At 41.2% G+C, this 18,075-nt stretch overlaps 1 protein-coding gene across 1 annotated transcript in view; it reads right to left on the bottom strand.

Moving 5' to 3' along the window:
* Window positions 1-1,465: 1,465 nt before the first annotated feature.
* Window positions 1,466-18,075, bottom strand: part of LOC131930284 (plasminogen-like) — a 65,072-nt gene continuing 48,462 nt past the window's right edge. The window contains exons 6-7 of the mRNA XM_059286697.1: window positions 5,209-5,352; window positions 1,466-4,333 (exon numbers count right to left, since the gene is read on the bottom strand). Coding sequence (XP_059142680.1) covers window positions 3,797-4,333; window positions 5,209-5,352 — 681 coding nt within the window. The 3' untranslated portion in view covers window positions 1,466-3,796. The remainder of the gene's footprint in view (window positions 4,334-5,208; window positions 5,353-18,075) is intronic.

Here is an 18,075-nt window from a genome sequence, read left to right as displayed (position 1 = left end):
TACGTCACCTGTAAATATAGGTGTCACAAAAAGTGACATTCTACTCCTCTGATGTTATATCTTCTACTCCCTAGTTCTTCAATAAACTTTGTCCACCCAAGAACACACTAAAAGCTCAGAAGATGTTTTGATTTGAGTTATCTCTCCTAGATGGGCTGCTGTTTTTTTTAACCTAACGAGCCTCTGGTTTGAACTCGGGACTGTGGAGTTAGCAATCATACGCTCTCCCGTCCGACCACGCCGTCTCCGTGACGTCAAATAATAACGGCCTCATTCTTCCTTCATACGGGATTCTTCTGAATCCTTATCTTCACGATTAAACCTATAGTCGTCATTAATATGTAGTTTATTATAAGATACAATCATCGCTGTTGTCCTATTAGTTCACATTAAAAATGTAAAAAAAAATAACTCTTCTCTTGACAGTGGGTGAAGTTACGAATGGCCCCAGCGTGGATAATTCCCCATAAGATCTACGTGAGTGGTTGGCCCCAGGCCCGTGTGGGTGGTTGGCCCCAGGCCCGTGTGGGTTGTTGGCCCCAGGCCCGTGTGGGTGGTTGGCCCCAGGCCCGTGTGGGTTGTTGGCCCCAGGCCCGTGTGGGTGGTTGGCCCCCGGATCCACGATGTTTGTTGGCCCCAGGCTCCATAATGTTTGTTGGCCCAACAACCTCACATATACCTAACACCACCCTGGCCCATTATATTTATGCTTCAAAATGCCAAACACAAAAAACCTCTGAGGAAAAAAAATGTATTTAAGCACCATTTTGTTTCCTGTTATGGTCGGCTGTGAATTTCTAAACATTAAAATGTGATATGCAGGCAATATCTAAGCGAAATTGTATATCTATAAAATAATGTGTTAATGTGTGTTAATCGATGTTTATAACTAATGATGGATATTTTTAATTAATTTATTGCAAATATTGATCAAGCTGGTCACTCTCCTGTTAAATATTTTCATTTTATGTACAAGAATGAAATCATAAGCGCTTTGTGTATAGTAAACAAATATTTCAAATGTTGTTGAAATCGGGGATTTTCCCGATATTTTTCTCATGGATTGGGGGGGGGGGGGGGGGGTCGGGGGGGGGTCGGGCACTTGAAATTTTCAGTTAAATTTTTTTCTATTTTGATGTAGGGGGGCTACCTTACCTCCTCTCCCCCCCCCCCCCACACACACACACACACACTCACAAAAACGCAATCGTTATCTAGACTATGTATAAAATATTCCCCACAGTTCTTATTATTGCAATTATCCTGGTTCAACAATGTTAACTTTCTTTTTAACTACCTTGATTACAGATGCTGTGCATACAATTTTTTAAATATATTTTCTAATTTATATTTGTAATTTTGTATTTATCACTAAAATGATTTTGTAAAATGTTTGCTTTTAAAAAAAAAAAATTGCGAAAAAAAAGTCAGATTTTCATCAAACTCCAAAGAAGACGTTTTAAATTCCAACAACAACTTTTTAATATTATTGCCATGTATACAAGTACGAGAACACGACAGCATGAACATTTGGCAGCAGTAAATCAATGGATTGGATTTAAAGTATGGAATCACAAAAAAAAATAATATTGATATGGTGATCTTATTTTCTTGGCTAAATACACGCATATTAATTGACGCCGGTAGTTTAATGTCTACATATTTTAGACACTGAGTATGACAAGGTTTATTTTGTTGTTAATTAAGTACTGAATTACATTATGAGTAATGAAGCATGTGTTATAACAATTTTAGGAAGATTTTGAGTGAGTTCAGAAAATTAAATTATTAAGCGCCAATATTCTTATTTTTTTAAAAATGTAATGTAAACACCTTTGTATTTAGTTTTCTATTTAATATACATGAAGGCTGTTTTTTTTTTCATATTCAGTGCAATGTAAAATATTTAGTTTTGTTTACCGAGATGAAAAATAAAACGACAAGGGTACTTCATTATTACACAGTTATTGCAGTGTGATGAACGATGATAAATTTTGACAAAATAGAAATCAAACTAGAACAGTTTAAAAAAACATCTAAAAAATGGATATAAAAAGGGAGATTATGCCAGTATGCCCTATTTAACCGTTAGCATACTCGCCCTGCAAGTTCAAGGTTAGAATGTGTCGCCTTACAAGTTCAAGGTTAGGAGTTGTTGCCCTAAAAGTTCAAGGTTATGACGCCCTACAAGATCAAGGTAAGGAGTTACAAACATGCCCATCAAAGTTCAAGGTTATGAGTAACATACGCCCTAATCAAGTTCAAGGTTATGAGTAACATACGTCCTAATCAAGTTCAAGGTAATGAGTAACATATTGGCCCATAATGTTTAAGCCATTTGAACAATGGTTTGATATGTAACAGAAGGGGACATAAGCTGGGCATATTTTCAACAATTCAAAACACAATAATGATTTCTAACAAATTACATTATAAATACACGTACAAAATATTAAATAAAATAACTAGCAAATTTAAAATGTAAATAAAAAAACAATAATTTTCTAGAAACTTCGAAATATAAAAAATAATTCTAATGACTTTAAGATAAAGACAAATATTGTTCAAAATGATAAACTGATGTAATGCAAGGAAAAAAAAAACTTCAAATATTTCTTTTACTTGTCTTATTATTTTTTTTAATTAATTAAAATTATATTTAAAATGGCTGCATGTATACTCATATTTACAGGTTTTTTTTTACTTAAATTGCATTACATAAAGATGATTTTTAAAATTTTGATTTAGATGTAACCATAGTTTTACCTGTTGATGTTTAGAATGTACATTTAAGCTTTCTTACATTTTTTTCATTTTTTCAGCAAGTTTTGTTAACTACTGTTCCTATATTAAGCATTTTGACTTTTTAAAAATATTATAACATTAAAAAACTAATTTTGTTTCAAATAAAAAATTCTACTTTCTACTAATGGCAAATGCATAAATAGTATAAATGTAAAACATAAATAGCCATTGATTGACTTAGATTGGAAACATAAAGTGCTGGCATGCAAGGGAAGCTACAATTAAAACTGCGCTTCCCATTTTCAGTTACCCCCCTTGTATCAATTTCCGATGCAATTGTATATGTATCACATTTCACATTTCAAACAAAAACACACCCAGAGAAAAAAAATGTACACATATGCAAATAGATTAAACAGAGATAAACCCGTACTTTTCAACTATGATTTTAAAAAATGTCGTTTATACAATTAGAAGGTATAAACTATGACATTTAACATGGTTCATTTTGTGGGGAAAGTGTTGGGGAAAAAAAACGTCTTTGACAACAATTAATGTCACTCGCGCTAGAACCATCCTTTCCTTTTGATCCAAAATTTTAACGAAATTTTATGGAATATAACGTGCAATCAAAATTATTGTTTTCTTTTATCGTGTGGAAATGCTTACAACTGAATAATATCACGCTCGCTTATTGTTGGTTGGATATCTGTAGTATATTTTTAAAAACGTGTTTTTGTGGGTGTTATACAAGAGAACATCCCGGCAGTCTAAAATCTGAACTGGAAAACACAAGAGCGGTGGTTTTTCTCCATGACGTGTGAAAAAAAAAACAACTTTCCCAGAATCAAGTTGACCAGCACGTATCCGCAAGGTCCGTGATGAATTCCAGGCTGTTTCTGCTTCCAAACACACAGGCACTCTGGGTAGGAGCACCCTGGAGTAAACCTTGACCGCAACCACAAAACCACCACCCTCTTTTACCCACGAGCGTACCCTTTGTATGTTTCCGGATGGGTTAGGATTAGAGTACCAGATATACCCGATGGTTTCATCTGTTGTCGCGTATAGTTTGCTTAATCCAATCCAGGTAGCTGGAGACCTTGGTGTAGATGCCGTACTTCCCTTTCCTCCCGCACCCCTCGCCGTAACTGGTCACACCGTAGAGGTAATATTTCCCGTTCCCCTCGGGCTGAGACTCACACAGCAGCGGACCCCCACTGTCCCCCGCGCAGGAGTCCGTCCCCCCGCGCTTAAACCCGGCGCAGACTTGACTTGACGTGATGTTGTATTCAAAAACTTTCCGGCATTTCTGATGCCGGACGACCGGAATTCTTGCCTCCTGTAGCGAGTCCGAGCCGTATTGATGCTGGTTTTTAATTTTCCCCCAGCCCACGATGGTACACAGTTGTTTGTTTTGGGGCTTGAAATCAGGGCTGGGGAGGCAGGCGTACCCAGGCTGGGTGTAGGCCGAGGGCGGGTGGCTGAGCTTGATGAGGGCTATGTCGTTGGTGATGGACTGGTAGTTAAAGTCGGGGTGGGCGAACTCCCTCTCAGGCCTTATATCCTCCTGCGTTGTTTCGTTTTTCTGAAATAATTTTTAGAAAATTAATTTCAACATAGAAATAAAATTACATGCACACAGTTTAATCGCGTGGGGTGCTTTTAAAAATGTTTGTTTAATGCACAATCTAACGAAATAATGTAAGAATGCTATTAACACAATCTAACGAAATAATGTAAGAATGCTATCAACAATCAAACAAAATACTGTAAGAATGCCAATAGCACTATTCGATCAGAAAAATTGTAATAAAATGCGATCCACACAAGTTCAACTTGCTTAGTAAACCTATAAATGCTATACTATTCTCACAATTAAATGTTGAACTCTGTAAAAATCGATATAAAATGCTATTAACAAAATTTTATTTGTTATGAAATAGCACAAGTTCGACTTTTGGACCTAACGAACGATTTATATGGCAGATGAAGTAGAGTTCGTCTGTTTCTTGAGCTCGGCGAATGAAGGGATAATGTGGTCAGCAAGATGCCCAGTCGCCTTTACTTTCCCCAACATGAGCTGGGTACCTATATCAGAGCTGAGTGGACTCAAATCTCATTAGCTGATCAAAATTCGAAACTTCGGATTACCGGCTTAGTATAATCTTAAAATGTCTCCAGATCTTTTTGGTAGCCCTATTTACATTTGAATTAATACCTCACTCTAACTTAAATGTAATACCCCTCCCCACCCCCCCACCCCCCCCCCCCACAACCACTCCCCTTTATTTGGACCAACTTAAGATCTGGCCTTTGAGGCTAGACCAATCTAAATATAGATCACACTTTAAATAACCATAGCTAAACAACATCACATGCATTTCCCATTAACGAACGGTGACCTACTAATTAAGAGTGCCACCCCCCCCCCCCATGCGTGCATAGATCTGACCTACTTACGTGAATATCGTGTTCACCGACTCTGACCACCAACTTCCGTTTCCGGTTGTTCTTCCTCACACAGTGGGCCGCTGTGAGGACCCATCGAGGAGCGATCAAAGTACCCCCGCAGTACTGGTCTAGGTACTTCGTCATGATGGCGACCTAAAAGTACATTAATTATCCAGTCAAACAAAAATGTTAGCAACAACTTTTAATTTTAAATTTATTTTATTCCAATCCATGATTCTTCTTTTTTAATACTTCCATGTGATTTATTTATAATTATTTATAGATTAAATAAACAGTTGTTTTTTTTTTTAAATCTGTGAATTAAACAAAAACAGCAGGTAAAAACCTGACAGGAAACGTTTGATGAGAGTCTGGCATTGTACCTGCAGTAAAAGACCAGGTGTGTGGAACAAATATTTGTAATTTTAAAAGACTGGAGAGTTCATTGGCATATAGCGACAAAATGACGTCAGCAGTGTGGTTTGTGTAGACGTCATACGACATCGACATGCGTGGGTGGGGGCGAAGGGGAAGGCATGTGTGGGACGGGGTGGTCGAATGGTAGAGCGTTTGGCTGCCAGCCTGAAGGTCTTGAGATAGGATCTCGTTTCGTATGTGACTGTAGGACGTCTCCGAGTCCACTCAGCTCTGATGGGTACCTGACTTATATTGGGGAAAGTAAAAGCGGCTGGGCCTTATGCTGACCACACCATTCCGTCATAAGCCGAGGTCAAGAAACGTATAAACTTTATATACCCAATGGATCGCTAGGTCTAAAAAGGAAATTTACTCATACTGGATCTAGCAGGTAACCCTTTATATTTTCTTAAACTTCCTCCCCACCCCTGTAGAAATTCATTTTTGAACAAATGTCTTTACGCACACAGTTTATCTTGCTCCAACCAGGTCAAGAATGACGTCACAGCACAAAGGCTACCTGTGGCACTGACCGTACCACATATTGAGCAACAGACATTCCTGGTTTAACAGTAGGGCATTCTCTTCGTTATCCAGTCACCACATTCCTTTAAACTAATCCCCGATCAACCCACATTAAAAAACAGCGGCAAGAATTTCATTATTTTTAAAAATCATAATAATTATTATTTATTTTGTAGTTTTATACAGTTTCAAAGACATGATAAAATTTATATTCTTTTTGGTTCTCTTTTTGTTAAATTGTCTTTACCTAACAACAAAGGTCTATTTTTGTAAGCTATTTTAGGCTTGACTTAAGGGGAACGCTAATAAGACAACGGCTAGGCTTTGTTTGCTCCCAAATATTCCACAATTAAAAAAAAAATTCATTGAAGAAATGTGATCTAGTAATACGGAGAATCAGGTTTGTTTTACAAGTGGGGTACTTAAATTTATACATGTAGACTCTGGAATAAATCTTAACCGAATTCTAGAAAGGAAAAAAAAATCTACTATTCTTATCAGTTGATTACCCTTGTATCAAGGGGTCGGATTTAGATCGGCGTTATTAGACCGAGTTTTCAACAAGTTAAAAAAAAAACTTTTTTTTTGTTCGGTTGGGTCTTGTTTCTGGACAGGTAAATTAATGACGTCACGAAAAAATAAAACAGGTGGCGGGAACACTGCATGAGCGAAAGCGAGTGGGGAGGGGGGGGGGGATTTTTTTTTTTTTTTTTTTTTTTTTTTTTTTTTTTTTGGTATCAGGTAGACTAGTTAAAAAAAAGTTAATAAGAAAAGAGATTCTGAAATAAAGTTCGATGATGTATACACAAGAATAACAAAAAAAAATATGCATGCGGATACTGATTCTGATAAAGATAAAAATAGTTGTTCCTTGTAATCAAAATCCTCTTTGACACACCCAGTCGGCTCCACCCACCTTATTTCTGAAACGCCCATGCAGCTGGTCAACCCCCCCCCCCTCACCCCCCCCCCCCCCCCCCCCTGATTACATCTCCCGTGGGTGAGTCTTTGAACTACCACCACAGAGGATGCTGAAAGTCAATACATTCTCAGCCGTCGTGTATCCGCAAGATACGATCTTCAGACGAGCTACGGGAGTATCACGTGACTCCCGCCCGAGCTTGATCTACCTGTTGTACCTCCCCCCTGGCCCCCCCGCCCCCGGGGTTTCATGTTTCATGTTCTATTACCCCTAGCCCCCTGGCAAATATACACAAGTCACGGGACTTCTGGGTTTGATTTGACTGCTAATATTCAGAATCGCAAAACTCGGTTCGTCCGCCCCTAGAAATGCGTTGATCAAATTCCTATCGTAAATAGGTTGTTCTGGCGAAATTAGGTTAAAGGGTAAATGTGCGGGGTATGAATAGAAGTCGTGGGAGTACGGAGGAGGGGGTGGGGGTGGAGGTGGAGGAACGCTTCGCAGGTAATTAAATACAGATACAATATTTTGGTGCCAAAGGAAAAAAAGTAGAAAGTAATAAAAGTAGAGATAATCATTCATAGTCGATTATTTGGGAGTGAGGAGGTTGTTTATGAAGGGGGTGTGGAGGAGTGTTGAGAGTGTACGTAGTGCTGGTGAGATTTTCTTGTTTCTAGTCGGACACTCGAGGTGTCTGAGTAGAATTTGATTCTAGTCGGACACTTGTGGTGTCTAAGTAGAACCTGATTCTAGTCGGAGAAGGGTTGTGTCTGAGTAGAATTTGATTCTAGTCAGAGATCGGTGGTGTCTGAGTAGAATTCGATTCTAGTCGGAGAAAGGTGGTCTCTGAGTAGACCTGATTCTAGTCGGGGGAAAAGTTGCGCTAGATTTTAATGTTGTTTTCAGATCAAGGAGAAATGCTATATGTGGTCGGGTCTTATCTTAATGGGGGTCATGAATGAGTTACATCACGAGATATATACTGTGACGGGGTCACGCTAAATCAAACCCCAATGTGACAGGATTACGTTACTTAAATAACTAAATGTGTCATAGTCACGTCATATCAATGACCCAATGCGACAGAATAACGTCACATTAATGGCCCAATGTGACAGGATCACGTTGCATGAACTCCCAAATGTGACAGGATCATGTTAAATCCTTACCATAACGTGACTGGATCCGTTTATATTTACACTACACTGTGGCAGGATCACGTGCTATCAGAACTAAAGTGTCACAGGATTGGTCCAGCCCTTCAGGTCATAGGTCAAATGTTCCCACCCCAATAGGTCAGAGGTCGAATGTTCCCAGCCCAATAGGTCATAGGTCAAGTATTTCCCAGCCCAATAGGTCATAGGTCAAGTATTTCCCAGCCCTTCAGGTCATAGGTCAAGTATTTCCCAGCCCAATAGGTCATAGGTCGAAAGCTGGACGAAATCGAATGATGTTGGAAACGCAATAACACCACGACCCCTCCTACCCCTGCCCCGCTGCCCTGAAACGCATCAATCATCGAATACATTCCAAAGCTACAGGTCAAACAAGTGCGAACACAGATATTCGCAGCTCAACAGGTCCCGGTCACGTGATTGGGTTCTCGTGATTTCCTCTACCCCCCCCCCCCCCATCCCCCCCCCCCCCACCCATCCGTCCGTCAGATTCCCCACTCTCTATACACTAATATCTAATATAGCGAGGGAGGGGGATTGAAAGAGGGCATTCAGCCACTTACAAGTCCACTGAGTCGTTTGGTCGGCTAAGAAGGTCAACATGCATGGTTCAAGATGTTGTCGTTTCCGATTGGCATAGTAGACACCCCCCTTCCCACTCGTTACTGACTGGCATAGTATACACCCCCTCCCCCTCCCCCCCCCCCCCCCCCCACACACACACTGGCGTTCTAATTAAAATGTAATTATAAGCCACCTATACTCCCACGCATTCCGCAATAAGACAAATATCCGCCAAGAAACATACAACAAATCACCCGACAAATGCTTAAGGGATTGATCACATGTATGATCATACAACAATTTATACAATCAATTTAAACAACAAATGATGCAATAAGAGATACAACACAAGATACGAGAAATCGTCCAGCATATTATAAAACAAAGAATGCAATAACAAAGCCAACAAAACATAAAACAAATTATCCAACAAAACATACAACAAATGAGTCAACCAAACATACAATAAAAAGGTTTACTAAACATATAACAAGGGGTTCGGCGTGGTCGGGTCGGTAGAGTCCATGGCTGCTTATCAGAGGCGTAGCGACCCTTCCCGGCGCCCGATTTGCACCCATCCCTCGAACTTTTCATTTGCACCCCCCCCCGTCAAACTTTCAATTTGGCGCCCCCCCCCCGTAAGGTCGGCGCCCCCCCCCCCCCCTCGCTACGCCTCTGCTGCTTATTCGAAAAGTTTCTAGTTCAAACCACCATGATGATGAGTCTCGTTAGCTGGGGAAAGCAACTCATCTAGGAGAGACAACTCCAAAGTCAAACAACTGCTGCCTTGTAAGTTTGTTCTTGGATGGACAAAGGCTATGGAAGCAAATCCGGAAAGAAAAGCAGACTAGAATCTGAGTAAACTGCCTACAAGGCGCACATGTCGACACGAAATTCTTAATTGTGGTGGAGGAAATTCCATCCAATATTAAAATTAAGAACAAAGAAGTCATAGAACAAGAGATACAACAAGATACACAACAAATTATTGAACATGACTCATATGATCCACCATACACGCAACAAGAAATCATTGCTTATCACCACCAGCGCTTCTACTTATGCCAATACTCTCTAGTCGATTAAGACAAAAAAAAAATGACATTTTCCCACGGGGCAGTTCATTACTGGAAGACCATCGTGACATGTACTCTAGAGGTCTAGATTAGATGATTAGCACGTCGGTGTGAAGTAGGTGTGTAAATCATAAGTAGGGGGGGGGGGGTGAATAGCGGTGAATTGTGGGGGTGGGTAGTGTGTGAATCGTGAGGAGGGAGGGAAGGAGTGTGTAAACGTAAAGAAGTGGGAGGGGCAGTGTGTGAATTTAAGGTGAATTGTGAAGCGAATATGCGAATCGTGAAGCTACTGTGTGAATCGTAAAGCTACTGTGTGAATCGTAAAGCTACTGTGTGAATCGTAAAGCTACTGTGTGAATCGTAAAGCTACTGTGTGAATCGTAAAGCTACTGTGTGAATCGTAAAGCTACTGTGTGAATCGTAAAGCTACTGTGTGAATCGTAAAGCTACTGTGTGAATCGTAAAGCTACTGTGTGAATCGTAAAGCTACTGTGTGAATCGTAAAGCTACTGTGTGAATCGTAAAGCTACTGTGTGAATCGTAAAGCTACTGTGTGAATCGTAAAGCTACTGTGTGAATCGTAAAGCTACTGTGTGAATCGTAAAGCTACTGTGTGAATCGTAAAGCTACTGTGTGAATCGTAAAGCTACTGTGTGAATCGTAAAGCTACTGTGTGAATCGTAAAGCTACTGTGTGAATCGTAAAGCTACTGTGTGAATCGTAAAGCTACTGTGTGAATCGTAAAGCTACTGTGTGAATCGTAAAGCTACTGTGTGAATCGTAAAGCTACTGTGTGAATCGTAAAGCTACTGTGTGAATCGTAAAGCTACTGTGTGAATCGTAAAGCTACTGTGTGAATCGTAAAGCTACTGTGTGAATCGTAAAGCTACTGTGTGAATCGTAAAGCTACTGTGTGAATCGTAAAGCTACTGTGTGAATCGTAAAGCTACTGTGTGAATCGTAAAGCTACTGTGTGAATCGTAAAGCTACTGTGTGAATCGTAAAGCTACTGTGTGAATCGTAAAGCTACTGTGTGAATCGTAAAGCTACTGTGTGAATCGTAAAGCTACTGTGTGAATCGTAAAGCTACTGTGTGAATCGTAAAGCTACTGTGTGAATCGTAAAGCTACTGTGTGAATCGTAAAGCTACTGTGTGAATCGTAAAGCTACTGTGTGAATCGTAAAGCTACTGTGTGAATCGTAAAGCTACTGTGTGAATCGTAAAGCTACTGTGTGAATCGTAAAGCTACTGTGTGAATCGTAAAGCTACTGTGTGAATCGTAAAGCTACTGTGTGAATCGTAAAGCTACTGTGTGAATCGTAAAGCTACTGTGTGAATCGTAAAGCTACTGTGTGAATCGTAAAGCTACTGTGTGAATCGTAAAGCTACTGTGTGAATCGTAAAGCTACTGTGTGAATCGTAAAGCTACTGTGTGAATCGTAAAGCTACTGTGTGAATCGTAAAACTACTGTGTGAATCGTAAAGCTACTGTGTGAATCGTAAAACTACTGTGTGAATCGTAAAGCTACTGTGTGAATCGTAAAGCTACTGTGTGAATCGTAAAGCTACTGTGTGTGAATCGTGAAGCTAATGTGTGTGAATCGTGAAGCTAATGTGTGAATCGTGAAGCGAGTGTGTGAATCGTGAAGCGAGTGTGTGAATCGTGAAGCGAGTGTGTGACTCGTGAAGCGAGTGTGTGACTCGTGAAGCGAGTGTGTGACTCGTGAAGGGAGTGTGTGACTCGTGAAGCGAGTGTGTGACTCGTGAAGCGAGTGTGTGACTCGTGAAGCGAGTGTGTGACTCGTGAAGGGAGTGTGTGACTCGTGAAGCGAGTGTGTGACTCGTGAAGCGAGTGTGTGACTCGTGAAGCGAGTGTGTGACTCGTGAAGCGAGTGTGTGAATCGCACTGAAGAATGTCTGGAATGACATTTAAAACCCCCCAGATGTTCCCAGCCTAGCCCGGAGTCATGACGTAACACATCCACTAAAGTGCAGACGGCGCATGTTGGGAAATACAGCACACGGTTCGTGACGGTGCTCGTCGGTTCGCACCGGTTCAGCACCGGTTCAGCACCGGTTTGGCTGAGAATGATCTCCAGAGAGCCAGGGACCTGTGACTGTATTATTTTAGACGACGTTATCCGACGGGTTGTTTGCTTAGGAAATGTTGCGTTTCCGTTTTAGTGAGGGAAAATGTTTTTGGTGCGTACTTTCTCAAAGGCACAGCTGTTTACAAGAGCTGTAGGAGCCACGATATGTGGGGACTCGGAGCTGTAGGAGAGAAGAGTTGCAAGGAGTCAGGAGCCGTAGGACTCAGGAGCCGTAGGAGTCAAGAGCCGTTGGAGAAAGGAGCTGTACAAGACAAGGGTATGTAGGAGCCGTAAGACACAGGAGGGTACGAGTCAGGAGCCGTAGAAAGACAGGAGCCGTACCAGACAGGAGCCGTACCAGACAGGAGCCGTAAGACAGGAGCCGTACCAGACAGAAGCCATAAAAGACAGGAGCCGTACCAGACAGGAGCCGTACCAGACAGGAGCCGTACCAGACAGGAGCCGTACCAGACAGGAGCCGTAAGACAGCAGCCGTACCAAACTGGAGCCGTGGGAGACAGGAGCCGTACCAGACAGGAGCCATAAAAGACAGGAGCCGTGCTTGACAGGAGCCGTACCAGACATGAGCCGTAAGACAGGAGCCGTACCAGACAGGAGCCGTACCAGACAGGAGCCGTATCAGACAGGAGCCCTACTAGACCGAATTTGTTTTTCCCTCCCAATTAAAAAAAACCCACCGAAGCTGCCAAAAATCATGTAGTCAACATACTCCAGAATATCAAAATCGTCGAGCAAAGAAAATAAATCCCGTTTTTATGGCCTGCGTTTAACTTAATTGTCCAGCAAAAAGGAAGCCATGCCTCTTCTTCAAGGTTACCGGCATCTATATTTAGCGCGTTCTTTGGGACGGGATTTGGCGAGAGGGTTGCAGGCCGCCGGGGGGCGACGACCTTGAGGAGCACGCACCTTCTGTGAGTTGGTTAACGATTCACAAAGTCACGTGGTATTTGCTGTTGTTCTGCTCACGTTGATGGCATTGAACTATACCCGATGTCTCAGAAATGTTTCAGATTTTAAAAAAAAATTTAAAAATTCCAGACATCTCTTTGAGAAAAAAATTGTCGGCGTTTTAACAAAAATTGCAATTTTAAAAAATGTAGCCTATTTTCAAGCAACGGTTACTAGATAGAAGCTGAATAAAGATCGATATTTAATTCAACTCTGAACGTGGTATCGAACTAAATGGCCAAAGGAAATATGGCAACCTAGACAAAAGAACTTACGATATCCTTATAATGTAGATCTAGGGCCTTGATAAAATATCGGTCGGATAATACAGTAATCTATATGGTTTTTTTTTTCTAGTATGGTATCAATATCAGGATATGGCATTTTGATTTGAGTAGAAACGGTATAAAATAACAAACATTTTGTATGTGTTCTAGTGCTGTTGTTAGGGACGGCGTGGCCGGGAGGTAGAGTGCTCGACGGCAAACTCGAAAGTCTCCAGTTCGAATCTTGAACTTGATTCTGAAGGACGCATCAGAGTCCACCCAGCCCTAACGAGTACCTGGCTCCAATTATAAAAAAGAAAGGCGGCTGGGTATGGCACTGAAAACTGATCACTTTATCCCTTTTAAAGACTTGCTATGCAGTGTTTCTTCCAGACTTTTTTCTCCGGGGGGGGGGGGGGGGGGGTGCACTTGAAATTTTCGGTAGGGGGCAGACACTGTTAAATGTATATATTTTCTACATAAATTCCATTTCGTTCCGGGGGGGGCGGTAAACGAAGAGATGCCTGAAAGAAACTCTGTGGGTATGTGGTCTAGCAACAGATGAACATTTTACCGGAAGGGTAGATTTTACTTATGTTTTTACGAAGGCCTTGTTTTTTTTTATTTGTGTGTGGGGATGGGGGGGGGGTCGATGTCGTATTTTATTTTTATTTATTTATTTGTTATTGTAAACAGAACCAGCTAAAGTAGCCCTAAACCCCTAAAGCGTTGACACAACTTAATTTCTAGCCCTAACCTTCAGTGGTTGGTTGCACTTTTCAGCATAACACATTAGAAATCTGAGCATTCTTAAACAAATTCCAGAAATTGATCTGGCACAAGAAGATAGAAGAGAGGGGTAGGGGGGGGGGTGTAGAGAGAATGACAGGGCACATGAACTTGCTATAAGTTTGTTGAATTAAGACATTTGATCCAAATGTCAAATTCGTGTCAACATTCTTAGCGAGACCTTAAAAGTACGTCGATCTTTCAAACCTGGATCAGATACCCACAAAACAAAACAAAAAAAAAAAAGTGCGTCATAAATCAAAAGCAGTGTTGTTTAACATTCCTGACAAGATCGACTTGTATGTTGTTATATTTTTTTTTCTTTTTTTCCCTAAATCGATCCAGAACAGGTGAGACAATCTCGCCTCAGTTGTGAGGACCAGGTCTATAAATAGAACCAATGCGGGGCCAGGTGATAAACTACAGTGACCTTGACCTTTGATATAAGTTTTTTTTTCCCGTTCTGTGTTATTGGCCTTCGGTTAGTAAAAAAGTAAAAAAAAAAGGGTGAATTTTTTTTTTTGTAGTCACGCGGCTAGTGACAGAGATTGAACTATCGTTTTGGTGTTAGAATTCAATGTTTGATTAGGTTGTATGGAGTGTATACAAAGTCAATATATGTTGTCACGTAAGGAGGGGGGGGGGGGGGAGGACGTAAATGCTGTCTTTTGGAGGAGAGTAGCGTGTTGGGGAGAATTTACTAATTTTTTGCTAGGAATGACTTGTTTGATAGGAATGACTTGTTTGATAGGAATGTAGTGTTTGCTATGAATGACTTGGTTGTTAGAAATGACTTGTTTGCTAGGAATGACTTGTTTGCTAGGGATGATTGTGTTGCTTTCGGAAGTCTTGTAAGGACAAACCCTTATTTGCAGAAAAAGACTTGATACTTGGGAAAGACTTGATTAATATTTTTTTTGAAAGACTTGATTTTTGGGGAAAAATTGCTGTTTTAGGAAAAGGCTAAGTTTTTTTGTTGATAAGACTTAATTTTTTTGGGGAATAACCCGATGTTAAGGAGAGGTCTGTTTGTGCATGAACAGACTGCACACACATACACACAATTCACATAACATGCAAACACGCATACACATGCTCACACATACCCACAATAACACAAAAACACACATACACGCTGTTAGCAAAATCGTGTCAATATAAGACGAAAAGAAAACAGGATATGTTTACATTCGACGTGTGTAAATAGCAGATTAAAACAGGCGCATATCAAAAGGGGGAAAAAAGGGGAGGGGTTTCGGGAACACGGTGTATGCTGGGTGTTGTGAGTTTTTAATGGCAGTTTCCGCTAGCACGTAAAATCTAGTTTTAGTTATTTTTGTTTTTTAATATCGAAAGAGCTTTAAGTTTTGGTAGATAATGATTTAGAAATTGGATGCACTTACGTAATTTAGAACACGAAATACAAAACGACAAATAATCGATGTGTACGATTGTTTGAGATAACTTATTTTGTCGTGACAAAAACAGATAGGGTTAAAATCCTCACAAATTTAAGATAATTCCAGGTTCTTGTAAAGTGCTAGACCAACGTGCGAGCTTGCATATAAGGCGGGGTTAAAGGCCAAACAAAAATAAAAATAGTGACATGTTTCATGAATTAATTATTTGAACCCAACATTCTTACAAAAAGTAAATTCACAATGGTAGAATATGTAATAGAATAAGGGAACACCGTGGTCGAACAGTAGAGCTTACGGCTGCAAGCCTGAAAGAAAGTCTCGAGTTCGGATCCCGATCTTGACGTCCTAGATGGGTATCTGGCTCAAGTTAGGGAAACAAAGACAGCTGGGTATGACCACACTATCAAAATGTATGCTGAGGTCATTGAATTAGATGAACTCTACTTCATCTGCGCCAGGTGTCTTGGGCACGAACGGGAAAAGATAATAATGAATATCATTTACCATCGAAGGTACAACACATAAACTGATTCGTTTGAATGACGGTATCAACTTAGATACAACAAGAAAAGGACTGACGTCAGCAAGTCGACAGTTGGTCTATTTCATGTGACAGATGCAGCAGTTGTTAACGAACACCCTCCCACTCAAGTATGACACATGCATTGTATGCCAATTACGAGCCTCCCCCCCCCCTCCCCCACCAAGTTTGACACATGCATTGTATGCCAATTACGAGCCTTCCCCACCAAGTTTGACAGATGTATAACAGACGTCAATCGACAACCTCCCCCACAAGTTTGCTCCCCCGTGGTCACGCGCGACCCCGGCAGGACGAGAGTGATCACGATTGTACTTTCGACCAAGTGTTTACTGGCCATGTGGGCTAAAGTTCCAGGACTGGACGGAAACAGGTACAACCTGCCGCCGCCGCCAATAGAAATCAATTACCAGAAATGTTTGCCACTATCAAGGAAGGCGCGATAGCCCTCAAGAAAGTGGACTTTCCATAATTTTTTGGGGGAGGGGGTGGTGGGGGTGGGGTGTTTATGAGATTCGTGTTATCGGCAAGGAGTTAAAAACAAGAAGTTGCGTGAGGTAGAGTTGAGTGAGGTAGAGTTGAGTGAGGTAGAGTTGAGTGAGGTAGAGTTGAGTGAGGTAGAGTTGAGTGAGGTAGAGTTGAGTGAGGTAGAGTTGAGTGAGGTAGAGTTGAGTGAGGTAGAGTTGAGTGAGGTAGAGTTGAGTGAGGTAGAAGTTGGGTGAGATAGAGTTGAGTGAGGTAGAGTTGAGTGAGGTAGAATTGAGTGAGGTAGAGTTGAGTGAGGTAGAGTTGAGTGAGGTAGAGTTGAGTGAGGTAGAGTTGAGTGAGGTAGAATTGAGTGAGGTAGAGTTGAGTGAGGTAGAGTTGAGTGAGGTAGAAGTTGGGTGAGATAGAGTTGAGTGAGGTAGAGTTGAGTGAGGTAGAGTTGAGTGTGTATATGCCCTTCTTGTTCCACAATGCCATCTAACGCCTTAATGTTCCACTGAATGATCTAATGCCCGTGTGTTCATTTATGCCTTCTAGTGCCCAAATGTTCTAACTGTTAATAAATGCCCTAATATTCCACTCAGCCATCTTATAATGCCCATTCTGCCCTCTAGTGCCCAAATACTTCATCCTGCCCCCTAATATCTAAACCACCTACCCAGACATTAAATCCCTAAATGACCCCCTCCCCCACCCACGTACCCAACTCTTCAAACCGTCCAAAGCCAACACCTCACCACATCACTAACACACACACACACACACACACACACACACACACACACACACACACACACACACACACACACACAAACGCACCCACACCAGCCTTTTTAAGGGAAGAGCTTTCCATTTTTTTTTTCTTCAACCCATAAAAGACTCACTAATGGCTTGTCTAGACGCTTCCAAAATAGCGAGAGCCTTCCTGATCGAACTTGGCACGGGTAGAAATCCATGCTAATTGGCCCCCCCAAGGTTGTGCTGACCATTCAGAACATGTGGAGATCTAACCTAGACAGAAGCTCACTTCACATTTTTTTTATTGTTGCTGAAAACGTCATCGCTAATGATGAAGATTTACTTGATAAAAACAGCTGTTTTGGAAGTAAGGGTGTTTGTGTTTTGCTAGATTATCCGCTGATGTTGAAAATATGGAAAAAAAAACTTTTTTTTTTTTTTGTGAATTGATCTGATCATTAGAAATTGTCGATGTGTAATGCTGGTATGTGACATCGGGACGGCGTGGTTGAATGGTAGAGCGTTCGACTGATAGACCAAAAGTCTCGAGTTCGGATACCGTGCTCGATTACAAGAACATCACTGAGTCCACACAGAACGTTAGGGAAACTCCATGCAGATGGGTGTAGTGCTGACCACACTAACCATTCATATGCCGAGGTCGCTGAAACAGGTGAGCTCTACTACATCTGTAAGGTACAAAGTGGTACTGTTCGTGTATATTTGTGTTCGTATATGAATGGGTCAGTTACCATTGAGCGTGTTTGTTGACATTCACGCAGGATGTAACTTTGACGACAGTGCTCACCAACACAGCATAATTTAAAGACGTATCCAGCATCAGTCAAACGCGGTTAGCACGTGCAAATCACGGTTCCATACGACACGGAGACAGG

The sequence above is a fragment of the Physella acuta genome, unplaced genomic scaffold (genome assembly GCF_028476545.2).
Source record: "Physella acuta isolate Inbredline_101_S28 unplaced genomic scaffold, ASM2847654v3 ptg001752l, whole genome shotgun sequence".
Taxonomy (NCBI): Eukaryota; Metazoa; Mollusca; class Gastropoda; family Physidae; genus Physella; species Physella acuta.
Note: the sequence above shows the minus strand (reverse complement) of the source record. Positions and strands in the feature narration are given on the sequence as shown.